Source organism: Rattus norvegicus, chromosome 19 (genome assembly GCF_021556685.1).
Source record: "Rattus norvegicus strain SHRSP/BbbUtx chromosome 19, alternate assembly SHRSP_T2T, whole genome shotgun sequence".
Lineage (NCBI taxonomy): Eukaryota > Metazoa > Chordata > Mammalia > Rodentia > Muridae > Rattus > Rattus norvegicus.
The window spans coordinates 23,772,401-23,785,721 of record NC_141552.1 but is presented as its reverse complement, the minus strand read 5'-3'; the positions used below and the strand labels follow the sequence as shown (position 1 = coordinate 23,785,721).

General features: G+C 45.9%; 2 protein-coding genes across 2 annotated transcripts in view; one reads left to right on the top strand and one right to left on the bottom strand.

The window, feature by feature from the left end:
• LOC147999176 (disks large homolog 5-like) overlaps positions 1-4,310 on the top strand; it is a 57,385-nt gene extending 53,075 nt beyond the window's left edge. The window contains exon 6 of the mRNA XM_087596501.1: positions 1,993-4,310. Within this exon, the coding sequence (XP_087452627.1) occupies positions 1,993-2,029 (37 nt within the window). The 3' untranslated portion in view covers positions 2,030-4,310. The remainder of the gene's footprint in view (positions 1-1,992) is intronic.
• A 3,007-nt stretch (positions 4,311-7,317) lies between these two features.
• On the bottom strand, positions 7,318-11,301 carry LOC147999175 (disks large homolog 5-like). Its single transcript, XM_087596304.1, has 6 exons — positions 11,135-11,301; positions 9,944-10,103; positions 9,331-9,474; positions 8,532-8,698; positions 7,707-7,812; positions 7,318-7,588 (listed from the first exon to the last, which is right to left on the bottom strand). Exons 1-5 carry the CDS (start codon positions 11,259-11,261, stop codon positions 7,748-7,750), a joined length of 663 nt encoding a protein of 220 aa, XP_087452430.1. The 5' UTR covers positions 11,262-11,301; the 3' UTR covers positions 7,318-7,588; positions 7,707-7,747.
• Between the last annotated feature and the right edge of the window lie 2,020 nt (positions 11,302-13,321).

Below are 13,321 nucleotides of genomic sequence, written 5' to 3'. Positions count from 1 at the left end.
GTTCCAGACATAATCCTAGCATGCAGTCATCCCCGGCCATGCAGGGAAAGCATCATGGCACACCAGGAAGCCAGTGAGGCCCATGTTGCTTGACTGGGCAGCTACTTGTTAGCCATAAGGACTAGGGCTCAGAGTGCCCAGAGGCTGTGAGACTGAGGGTTTCAAGGACCCAGCAGCAGGCCAGATGGTCTCAGCCTGGACTCGATACTGAAGAAGGAAGGAGCCCTGAGTCCTGGGCCAAAGCTGTTAGTAGCCCCATGACCTGGGCTGCTGGTGGCTGCTGGGGTCAGGAGCAGTGTCTTGGTGGGTCCTGCTGTGGTGAGAGAGAGCAGCAGAACTTCTGGAGGACAGAGAGGGAGCAAAATAGAATGGGAAGCCAGTATAGAGATCTCAGAGTGTTTGTGTGAAGCAGAGCTAGGAAGTGGGTTGCAGGGGCAGGGGAGCAGCAGGCTGTGCCTGTAGAGATGAGTCAGCCCAAGGGCAGAGTTGTCAGAGCCCAGCAGCATGGGGTGGGAGAGTATCTCAGGGGAGGGGCTCCTGTCCTTCCAGGACAGTCTCCATCAGAGACTGAAGGGCTGGGCCTGAGAGGCGAGGGGAATTAGGGATGAGGGAGAGACTGAAGAGATGTGGGAAAAGAATGCACCTAGGAGTGAAGCAGGGCCCCCAATGTGGGATGCCTGAGGCCCTACAGAGTTGGATGTTGCTGATCCTACATTAGGCCAGGCCAGAGGGCCGAAGCTCCAGCAACCAGAAAGGAAGCCAAAGTGTCTGAGGAGGCCTGCATCAGATTGAGTCTCATGAGGGTCCCACCAATGGCCAAGGCAGGATTTGTTGAAAGCAAGGTTGTGGGTATAATTGTTCTCACCTTGGAAGGGAATAGGTGGCCATGGCTCTCACAGGTACTGAGGGTGCAGGGACAGGAGACCTATGGACTGACCTTACTGCCACAGGGCAGCTGAAGGCTCTTGTTGCCTTTAGTTTGTTGTTGTATTAACCTGGTAGCTTCATTTCTTGAGAAGCTTGGGTGGATGAGGTGTAGCAGATCAAGGTCCAGCTGAGAGGAAGAATCCAGAGTGTTCCATGGTTGGCAAACAGGTTCTGAAATCTGGCCTGTGCACTCAGGCCAGTGTAACTGTTTGTCTTAGCTGCAGGCTCAAGAGGGTTGAATTGACCCAGGATCAAACACCACATGTGCCCTGTGTTTTCCAAGCTTTCTCATGGTTGCAAGCGCTGGGCGAACTCACATGGACTTTTCCATCATTCCCTGAGCTCTAGGTGACTCGGATGGATCATGGAGATATCTCTAAGCCTATGCCAGCACAGCAGTGACATCATGGCAGTGTCCTCTAGGGTTCCAGGACTGGATCTTTTTTTTTTCTCTCTCTGCTGATACAAGTAATAAGACATCCTATAAAACAAGGCCAAGCTTTCCTAGAGTTGAAGCCCAGAACACACAAGACTCCCCCAGGGATGGGCCCATCCAAGAAGGTGTGGGATGTTTTGTGGCTTAGGTTGTTTCATGGTGAGTGAGAAGTGTCTAAGACGCACACATGTAGCTGCTTGGGAGCTGGGAAGGTCATGGGACCCCCTAGATCTGATTCTGCAGATGACTGTGAACATCCATGTGCTGGAAACTGAACTCTGGTCCTCAATCACTGAGCCATCCCACTGGCCCCTGGCTTTCCCTTCCTAGAATGTTTCTGTATTTCCTCCTACTTGATGCCTTGATGCTGGCTCCTAGCCCAATGGCCTATATACAAGATGAATTCTATAAATGTCTTATAAACAGTAAGTATCCTGTGAAGGGTACTAGTGCCCTGTATATAACAGGAAGGCTGAGGAATCCAGTCTGCAACAAAGAGAAGGCCGGGTGCTTTTCCTGTCATTCAGCATGAAGGGCCAGTCCTGCTTTTCACTGCAGGGTCCTGGTTATGCTATGGGTCTTCCTGGTGCAGCAGTCCTGTTCTGTGACAAACGATGTGTCTCCTGCAGGAGGAAGAGTGGTCGAGTCACAGTACCTGCAATATGACAAGAAAACGAAAAAGGTGATGAAGTCCTTGACTCCCAGAACCACAGGAAGTGGGTGAGGTGGAGGGCAGGTAGGGAGACAGCTGAATCCTGAAGGACACTGTTGGGACCTTTGCCAGGTGCCTCTGTGACATCCAGACTTGGACACAGGGATGAGTCTGGGTATCTAACATCAGCATATATCAGTCTCCATGGTCTATGGCCCCTGCACCTCCTCACTGCTCCTCTGGCTTTGGAGACCTCAATTTTGCCAAGCCTTTTCTTCAGGACCATCCCCTGAATCATCCAGGTGGCTCCTAAGAGACAGACACTGACAGCAGACATTTGGTATGGATCACAGGCGAAATTGTCATGGGGCTTTGTGCCATCCTACCCAGAATGCTGTGAAAGGCCCCACTTTGGTGGTGTTCACTTCTGGAATGCCCTGTGTGATAATTTCAGCTGTGAATAACAAGGCTAGCAATTTCTACTGCTGCCCACACAGGCCTCCAGCTCCCTGAAAGCTGCAGTGCTCACCTAGAAGGGAAGCACATTCAGGACAGGGAGTGCCCTGAGGAGCTCAATCAACTTCCTGGTCATCCCTGCAGTGACACCTCACCCCTGCAGTGTGTGGTCATCCCTGCAGTGACACCTCACCCCTGCACTGTGTGGTCATCCCTGCAGTGATGCCTCACCCCTGCAGTGCAGACCTTTGGGCCTGTGGCCTTCAGGTTCCGGATTATCTGTTAAACTCAGTTCATAATCAGAATGTTTTGTGTTCAGCCTCTGCCTGGACTGTACTCCAAGAAGAGTTCAAGGGTTTCTGTGGCAACATCTAGCGATCAAGCCTTAGCAAAAGGATTCTCACACCACCCTGCAGGCAGATTCCCATAGTCATCCCTAGTCCATTTAAGCTGCTGCTGAAGATGCCTTGAAGGCATAGGCACAGCGACCCCGTGTGTTCACACGTGATGTTTTCCTTCAGGAACCTGATGCTGAGTCTTCTCCTAACCCAGCAGGCGGTCCCTGCATCAGGCTGGAGTTTTGAGTTTCTGTGTTGTCCTGATACCACCTGCTGTGTTCTCCTGGGGCAGAATGGATCTCAGAAGGTCTGGGCCAGTCTCACTGGTTGAGGATTCTTGCAAGGCCTCATCTCCAATTCCTGAGGGAAGGTGTAGGTTAGGAGAACGCCTGGATTTGAAATTCAGTGTTTTCAGATTTCAGGATTGGATGAGGGGTACTCAGCATGTGCATGTGTCCATGTCTCTGTATGCATGCACATGCAGGCCAGGAATGGACACCAGCAACCTTCCTCAGTCACCCTATGCATCTCACACAAAGGAGCTCTCACACAGAAGCTGTGGCTCACAGATGAGGCTGGTCAGGCTTAGAGTCCCAGAGATTCTTCTGCTGTGCTTCAAAACTTTGAATATATGTGTGTGTGTGTGTGTGTGTGTGTGTGTGTGTGTGTGTGTGTGTGTGTATGTGTGTGTGTGTGTGTGAGAGAGAGAGAGAGAGAGAGAGAGAGAGAGAGAGAGAGAGAGAGAGAGATTCTACCAGCTTGTACAACCATGCATGCACATATGGAGGCCAGAGGGAAATATCCGGTGTCTTCCTTTTCGAACAGGGTCTTAATCAACTATCAGGTCTCTATATCTTAATATCTCGCAGGGGTCCCAGCATGAGCATAGCCAGGGCATACACATGCTTGGCTGTCAGGCAGGCAAGAGGCAGAGATCTTGTTCTATTCTTCATGGTTAATGCTCTTAGTGCCCTTGAGGGCCTGGCTGACACCTGCCTGGAGACGGCTGGATCTGATGCTGGCCTAGACAGCCAGGGCTATTGATGATGGATGCCCAAAGTGGCCCTCATTCTTGGCAAACTTCTCTCTTCTAGTCTGAATGTGCTTGGGTGTTTAATGCAAGAACTGGGTTGTAGTTTTCCTCTTCCATCCTGCTGCCTCCTTGTTTTCTTCAGCGGGTCACCTGCCCTAGTGATGAAAGAGAAGTGTGTGAACCACAGCACCACCCTCCCATGCTTCTGCTTGCTGGTCTGTGGTATCTGTTGATGGAGAACCGTTCCTGTGGCGGTCCCGTTGCTGTTTGTGAGTTTTGAGGATTTACGCCAGTGTAGTAATGTGCATAGTCATCCTGGGAACACCACAGGAAGTTGGTCCCCAGGTTTCAGCACACAGAAGCACAGGCCAGAAGAGATGCCCAGGTGTTGAAGGAGGTCCGGTAGATGTGCTGTTAGTCTCCTGTGTCTGATGCATGATTGTCCCTTGCTTAATAAAATGTATACACAAAACTCTTTAAGTGTCCCACTCACCTCTGAGAAAGAACATCACTGGGAAGATGGCTTTGAACTCTTAACTCCCTGTTCCTGTCCTCATAACAGGTTTCTGTAGCAACCAAAGGAGAGAAGCCACCTGAGGGAAGGAAGTCCAAGACAGTGCCTAGGAGCAGAAGTAGGGTCTGGCTGTAGAGGGGACAAGTGGCTGGGTATAGGGACTCTAGGATCAGAAAAGAGGCTGTCTGGCATCTCCCACAGCAACGAAGACAGCCACGCATAGTCATGCTCAAAGGCCAGTCTGATCCAGACTGTCCCTCATTTCCCAGGTGATTATAGATGGTGTCAGGTAGCAGTTGAAAACTGGCCATCAGGGCATGATTCAAGTGTTTATTAAGGTATCATGGCATCAAGAGTATATGAGGACATAGCCATATGTACACAGAACGACTTGCAGATCCAGAGAGCAGGGAGGGAATAGCCAGGAGCTCCTCCTTGCTGCCGCCTTAGGGGTTCTACAGAAATCCCAGTGGCACTTGGGAAGTGGAGGCCATATCAATTAGGGATTGTGGCCACATGGCGATAGTGAGACCAGCCATGTGCTGTGGCATCAGAACACTGACCAGCGATGACAAAATGGAACATAAAACACTGGTTGCTCAGCTTTGATACTGCTGACTGCTGACATGGCCAGGGGCCATCCGGTTCACCAAAGGCTCAGCCAACAGTTGTCTCTCCACTCACCAAAAGTCAAAGAGTGGCCCAGCTCCACAACCAAATGTGTGCCCACATTGCAATGGCTCCGGTACTGTTTCACCTCAGCTGCGGAGATCTCAGGATCCATGAGTGTCCAGCACGCACACACCCGAAAGAGACAGTCTTAGGGGGCTTAGGCAGCACTGAGGGTGGTGAGCCTCTGCCTCACGGCTCAACGGCCCCGACCTTAGCATTGTTTGGGCACAAGAGAGCAAAGTGATGGGGACAGACAACCTGCAATCTACCATGCTGGAAGGGCATGGCTAACACTGATTGATCACATCCATGTGACTACTGAAGCTTTTCCTGCTCTCTGTAGTGGTGATGACGTCATCTTACAGAAACCATGCACACCCAGGTTAGACTGTATTAAAGTAGCCACCATTTCAGGGTTCCCTGCAAGGTACCATGGGACAGTAGTAGCATGAGTCTGCATGCACCTCGACACATTTCACTAGGGACTACACACACACACACACATACACACACACACACACACACACACACTTTACTGACATGGTGCACATTCTTTGCACAGAGAAGAAAGTGAGTAGTAGTGAAAACACACCAATCATGGAATTGATGGAGGGAGCTGTGGGGAAGCTGGGGTTTAGAGTTACTTAAAGGCCCTATACAGGCTCCCTTTTGTTGGAGGAGAAAGTTCAAGTGCAATGTGGTTCTTTATTTTCTTTCTCTAAAGCACAGAGGGCTAGGGTGGATCACAGGGCTTTGAGCATGTTTGGCAAGTACAGTCATGCAGAATTAAATCCTAGGACAGGAACCCTATTAATCTTCTACAGAATTATAGAGCAGCCTGGATGAAGACTCTCAGCTGAAAAGGTGGACATCTCAAGACAGGTACTGGACAATGGCTGTCAGACTTGACTGAAGACTGGAAATGTTTTTCTATGTCACAGGAAAAGAAGGCCCCTCCCACTACACTGTACTCTAAGGACATTTTATTCAGGATAGGATGACATGAACTATTGTCTCATGTCACAGATGTCAGCACAAAGTATCCAAGGTATTGTATGCCAATGGTAGCATCAACAGAACAAAGCACACAGTGTCATGAAGACATAAATTATGAGTTTGTGTAGCAAGACCCAGGCCTCTTCCAGGGTCTTAGATAGTAACTGAGAACCTCAAATATGGTAGTGATGTGATAGTTTGGGGTGAATCTAGTTACAACTAGCTTCTATTTTGACACAGATGACTCTTTTTGTGTCATGGTCAGCTTATAATGAATGACTAGACCTAAGCATGAGAGTAACCAAATACTACATTGCTTCTCTAGCTGCTGAGCTTTTAAAAGCCCTGGGGTGACAGCAAGCTTTTGTGGACATTCTGGATTGGTTCTTCTGTACTTTAATTCTCTGAGTCACCTCCACTCTCAGCAAGTTAGATCAATTCCACAAATTGGAAATCAGTCACCTGGAAAAAATACATTCTCAATACGATCCCAGATTGGCCATGGAAAAAGGGTAGCTTGAACTGTCCCACCTAGGTTCTGGGCCTGCACAGGCCTGCTCTCTAAAAGAAACCTGTGTTCACAGCTGCAGGCTACATTCACTATGGATGCTTTTGAGGTTCCTCCCTAAACTGCTTAGATTAAAATAATTTTCTTGCTAACAATCAAAAAACTGATTATGCCAATCTGGCCTACAAGAAGCTAGTTTCTATTCTGTATTTTATCAGATGTGCAGAATACAAATGGTCATCACTGATAATAGGTGAAAGTTCTGCTCTAATATGGAAACTAAGTGATGCTGGAGGATGATCCTGACCCACAATGAGCAGTGGGGACACCAGAGCCCTGTAGGGATGCCTGACAACCTAACACGTTGAGCACGCACAGCTCAGTAAGTTACCTGTGAGTACACATCTCCTGAGATCTCTCTATTTAATTGGAGGAGATCCAGTCCACCTAATACAGCACCTCATGTGGAATAACAAAAGCCACCTGCAGGAGCTGTGGTGATGACTCACAGGGTAGAGCATCTGCTGCTCTCTCAGAAGAACCACATGGACCCTAACAATTGGGTAAAGCATGTCAGTGATTACATCATAAAGTGTGTGTCGGAGAAACAGCCACATTATCCACACAAAAGACACTGTCACACTGGGTACCCCTTGGTGACTTTGAATTCACTTATTAGCCCAGTCTCCATGGAACAGGCAGAGATCCATCTCTAGCTGTCAGTTCAAGGTCCACAGGAAGGGACAGACACTTGAGTAAGAATGATGGTCTTAAGAGTCAAGAGATAGAATTCAATTTTTATTCATAACAAATACATTTTTACAACAAAACAGGATTAAAATGAATAAAAATATTTAAAAATATTTGAAAGTAAAAATAGTAACAAGAACATATAAATATGAAACAACAAAAAGAAAACTTCAATTAAAATCATAACAAAAATATTTCTAAAAGCATATTCTTAACGAACATTTAGAAGCACAGACGTATTGCTGTTTCTCCTCTAGCACACATAATGAAAGGCGGTCCCCCAAGTTGTCTCTCAAGTGCTGTTTTCTGAGAAGAAAGTAAGACCTCAATCAGTCAGGCTGGCTTAGTGGTATATAAACTTAGGGTCTCTAAGAAATGACAAATTAACTCTGAGGATGAATACTCATCCAAAAAATGTTGTTACCATTCAGGATGTTTGTCATCAGGGACTCCTGAGAAAGCAACTTATTCTTCAGGAAGCTCTCTTACTGGGGTGTGTCCAATTCCAGCTCTCTTGCACTTTCTGAGACCTGGGAGAGGAAGGCAGTTTTTCAGACACTGATTTGGTGGGGAAATGCAAGCCAGCTGTCAGAATGCTGCCTTCTACCACCTCAGTTCTATTGGACAGTCAACATGGACATTTTAAGTGATATCATTATTGCTAACTCTGTGGGCAGGGCAAAATCTCCAGAGAACCTCACAGTAATGTGGGCTGCCAATATTGGACCCAGTCTTATACCAGTGCAAACCAAGAACAGGGCAATGGCAAGAGACCTCATCGGGTTGCAGGAAGAAAGGAGATGTCCATGTGTCACCAAGGATAAAGCCAATGACAAGTGCTAATTTGGCATTTGCACTTGGTTCTTATCCCAAAGGTGCTTCCTACACAAGAGGTCACATGACCACAGAGTGTCATTTGTCAAAGAACCAAGAAATTGTTCAAAACTCTACATAGGATCCAATGTATCACATGGATATGCAATAATGAGGTATGTTATTCATCTGTCACCATTTCTAGACTGCAGCTTCAAAAAGAGCAGCAAAATATGCTTGCACAATAATTCAGTTTCTGAAAAGTGGTTAACTTCCCAGAATACTTGTGCATAGGCAGAGCAATGAACAATTCCATTACATGAGGTGCTTGGCTGGTTGTGAGTGTAAATTAGAAAGGTGGTAAGAGAAGCAAAGATGTATCAAATTGGCAAATTTTATCAGATATTGTTAAGCTAACACATCTGCTCGTCCCTACCTGATAATGCTGGTTCTGGCCATTGATGGTCTTTATCTTTCTTGTTGAAGTCAACCAAATATTTCTGGTTCAGTGCACAGTCAAGATGTACCTCCTTGCTCTCCTGCTTCAGTGGGACCAACTTCTTCCTACATGTGTTCTCCATCAGGAGCTGGCTGAGCAGGTTTCTGGAAATACAGTCTGCATAGTAAGATCATGCTGCTCCTTTCTCCCATTCCTACTCCCAAGTCCCACTAACTCTACCAGGTCCCAGATACCCATGAAGACTTAATAAAATGCATCTTGATACATATAAGGCTGCTGCACAAACAATTAAGAGTTAATCGGGGAAGAATAAATTGTTTGCTTGGCCTGACACCAATTAGTGTCCACACCTCTGAGAAAGAACATGGATCTACAACTACCCATGAAAGCCCAATGCATGGGGCCAACATCAATTAGTAGTGGGCCAACACCCTCAAAGGAGGTGAGTAGAACCAAGAGAAGGTCATGCTAACCATGTGGTCCACGCACTGAATTTTGTAAAACCTGGTGTGACACCATAGGTCCAGGGCAGCCTAATAACCTTCTGCTGACTTCAATCAGTACTGTTCTATCTAGAGCCTTCTGAAGATGCCTAGACAATCCTGGGATGAGGAACAGTCTTTTATGGAACTGAAAACTGAGTCCTAATGACCCTGGAACACTGATGTGTAAACAGCACAAGAGATAGAATCATAGCTGAAGACTGTCCAATCCAGAACAAAGAAAGTCAGAAATGGCCATTCCACAAGTGATAGCCTTTCTGACCAGGACTTACCTAGAGAAGGTAATCTCCTTCTTCAGCTTATGGTTGTTCTCATGGAATTCAGTGTTCTCCATCTCTAAGTTGTGCAGAATTGACATGACCGCCTCCTCCATTCTCTCCAGGTCTTCATAATATGGATTTGGCCTGAAGTGTGGCCTGGTCCCAAATGATAGAATACAATTAACATCGGCATTTAGGAATATATGAACTCAGGGTGGGTCCTACATTACGCCAGGCTGCTGCCTGGATCTTCCAGCACTCAGTCCCCTGCCTAGCAAGTACAGAGACTCACCAGAAACTCACTGCAATTACAATCTTGCAAAGCCACCAGCTGTCAAGGGATTTGCAAATGCACACTGGGAACTCACTCTCCCTGACTTTATCCCTGAAATCTTCATTCAGACCACAAGTTCTGCTTTTCAATAAGTGGAAGCAGATGAGTCCATTTTCAATCTCACTCCTCAGGAAGGGTCAGGTTCTGAATCTCCACTATATGGGAGGTGAGGTTTAGCACAGGGTGGTGAGGGAGGCACAGCTTTCTAGAACCCAAAACCTTAATAGGAAAAAGGAGAAGGTGACCTTGCAGACCCAGGAATGAAACAAGAGCATTTGGAGCAATTCATACCTGTTCTTCATGGATCTCTCTGTCAGAAACCTCAGGCGATCTCTCAGGTCATTTCTCTCCTCGGTAATGAGCTGCAGCTCTTTAATCAGCCTCTCCTTTTCCTTCATGGCCTGATTCTTGCTTAGGTCAGTGCCAGGGGATGATGTTTCTCTCCCAGCGTCTGTAGGTAGAAGAACACAAGTGAACCTGCATGGGGAGAATGCATAGAGTGTTCATAGACCTCAGTGAGGCCTAAACAGGAGAACAAGCCAGGAACCCAGTGTCACTGCTAGGCGTTTGGTCTATGCTTAAGAGACCTCCTCAGGGGATTTCAGTTCTACCACTACTCTATAGAGACCAAGAGACGTAAGCAGCCAGGTGTTCCCTATGCCGGACGTCACGTGCTTACATGTACCACAGAGATGGCTTCTCCAGGATTATTATCAGCTGAACAGGGTACAGCTTGGTTTCAGGACCCTCACTCCTGTGGCTTCAGAACTCAGATGATAAATTCACCATCCACAAAACTTGAGTGATTGGAGACATTCAGATGTCCTACCCTGATACTCTAAGTAAACAACTTTGGATTTAAAACGCATTTCCAGGGAGGATATGTTCAACAGACTTATCAGTGTCCCTATGTGAAATACCAAATGCCCCAGAAGTGCGAATAGGTTACAGGCTGAATCTTGGTCTACACGTTCCAAATAGTTTTGGTATTGTAGAAAATTTTTGTAACATACAACCTCTAATATATAAAGCAAACAATGACCCTGCCAGTTAGAAGAAATCAGAGAAAGTCTAAGAACATAAGGTTATTGCCTGGAGCACAATCTCTCCCTGTTCCTACTGTCAGATACCCACTGTATTTAAAGAAGCAATGATAGTGAAATACATTGCTGCCCTGTCTAAACTCAGAAAAGGTGGACCCTCCATGACTACTGATGGTGTTATTATATCAATGTAACAGAACAAATGAACTGAAAAGTAAAGACCAGAAGTTCACAGTATAATAGCATTGGCCTTACCATATCCTCCCAGTGGGGATGGGGAAACTAAAGTTCTGAAATCCTTGACTTTAAGGAATTGTGATATTCGTGGAAATTCAATTCCTTTTCAGATGCTCCAGTTGTTGTGGCCCATTGCTAGAAAGGTCAGCTTAAGCCTGCAGACCACTGACAGGAAGCTCAAAATATACTGCCCAGAACTTACTCCACATTCCCCAGAAGTGCTGTCTTTGTCCATCATTACTTTGAGACGAAAGGCCAGACTCCTTCACTTTAGTCTCTCCAGAATCGACATTCCCCCTCCCAAAACGCTTGCGAAGATGGGAAAACATGTCTTAGCTTGTAACCGCCAGACTCAGACTGAGAGAAACTAGGGCACTGGTTGTCACTACAACACTGGTGACATCACAGAGGATGCCAGAACTCTCTAGGAGACAATAGAATGTCCAAGAAGGGACAGCAGATGTCATGGGGAGCAGACTTTGCCTCCCTGCTAATGTTCTCCCTGTACTGAGCATAAGCTGAGGTGCCCTTTCCAGGAGACTTTCCTGGGGCAGAGTCACTGAGCATCTCCTGCTTCCAAAGCCAAATTTTCCTCAAGGCTTGATTATAAAAAACCTTAGTAATTCCTATGCATCTAAATGAATGTTTCCTTTCAAATCTTTCCCAAAAAATGTCTCACTAACTCAAATTGTCCTCATTCACCAATGTTAGCCATTAAAACGTCCTGAGATTTCACACCAGCTTGAATATGCAGTCAAAAGTTCTCCTGTCTCATTATGTACAGGTGCTTTATATCACATCAAGAAATAGTCTGCATGGTAGGTTACAACATGCGTGTGTATTAGGGGAACACTCATGAAGTCATGTGCTTAGCAATCAACAATTGCCAGAAAATTCCTTAGGAGAAAGAGTTCAAGTCTTTAAGGTGCTAGGAAAAGTGTGGAGACCACTTGGCAGAGGAAAATGCAATATTAGAGCCACCAGTGAAGGGAACCTCATGCTGCTTGTGGGGTTCTGCTCTCTGCACCAATGTTGCTAAAGGAGCACTGCTCACAGGCGTGAGTAAGATGTACCATGAGCTTCTATCAGAAAATAAAATACACAAGAGATATACAGGGTGCACAGAAACGTCTAAAATGAGGCTATAAACATCATTAAGTGGATAGAGCAAGGTCCCTTGCACCTGTACACTGGGAAATGGCCACCCCACCAAACCCAAAATTAGTAACACATTTATCATAGTAAAACACATTTATCATAGTAAAAAATGAATACTTTATAGAATGCACCCACTAACACTGATTGATCACATCCGTAGTTCAAATTTTGGGGGCAAATTCATGGCCTTAACTATCTTTGTCTCAACTTATATAGCAAAAAATAAGAAAGAACGAGAAAAGAAAAAGTCAAAACTAAAAGCTCAAGCTTCTCATATGAGGATTGCAGGAAGTGTTATATGGGAGTCAGTTCTGATTAGGCCATTTTAGATAGACCAGTGCATAGTGACCCGTAATGTGATGGGCCCTATATAAAGCTTTTTGCAATATTGGAATTTTAACAAACCTCATCCAGAACGTACGGAAGAGGCACCATATGATCAACATGTGATCACCATGTCCTTACTCTGTATCAGGTTATTTTTCTGCATCCTTGATTGTCAGGCATATAACAGCAACAATCTGAAATAGCTGATAGACATGGAAAAACATGGCTAAAACTATAGTTGTGGGTTACACACCTCAAGTGTGAAAGGCTAATGCTGTCTGCACAGTCCTTGGAGGCCACTCTTATAAGCCTATTTATTGCAAAGTGAAAGGAGGTTTATCTGAGCTCAAAGTGATCCTGGCCAGCCAGGTAGAGGGCAACATGTGATACTTGAGACCCTGTTTTAAACCAGCACAGAAATCCACACTTCATTCAAAGCATCATCTACGAATTCTCGATTATTTACCATTCTCTCCCTACCAGTCGTTCTGTTTGGAATGGTAGAAAACAACTGGAACTGATCTTTCTATTTTAAGGACCTTGATCTCTCTTTTTTTAGGTCCACATTAAGAGTGCATACAAATGGACATTACCATCTGAACATCTTAGTATTATCTACTCTGTATATATAGCATAATACTGTGCCTATGAAAATCTTAAGCTTCCTTGAGTGTAGTTGCCCCATCAAGAAGTGTGAAGTTCTGAGTTCAAACCCCAGTGATGCTTTAAAGGTACTAAAAGAAAGCGATCAGAGATACTCCACTTCTTTGTCCTTAGATTAAATCAAGTTGACACAATGTGAACCTGGTGGGCTATTTAACCATGCATCTTTCTCCCAACCCCACTTCCACGAGTTCAGTCCATGGCAGAATTCATCCCCCACCATCCTAGATATTTCTTTGTA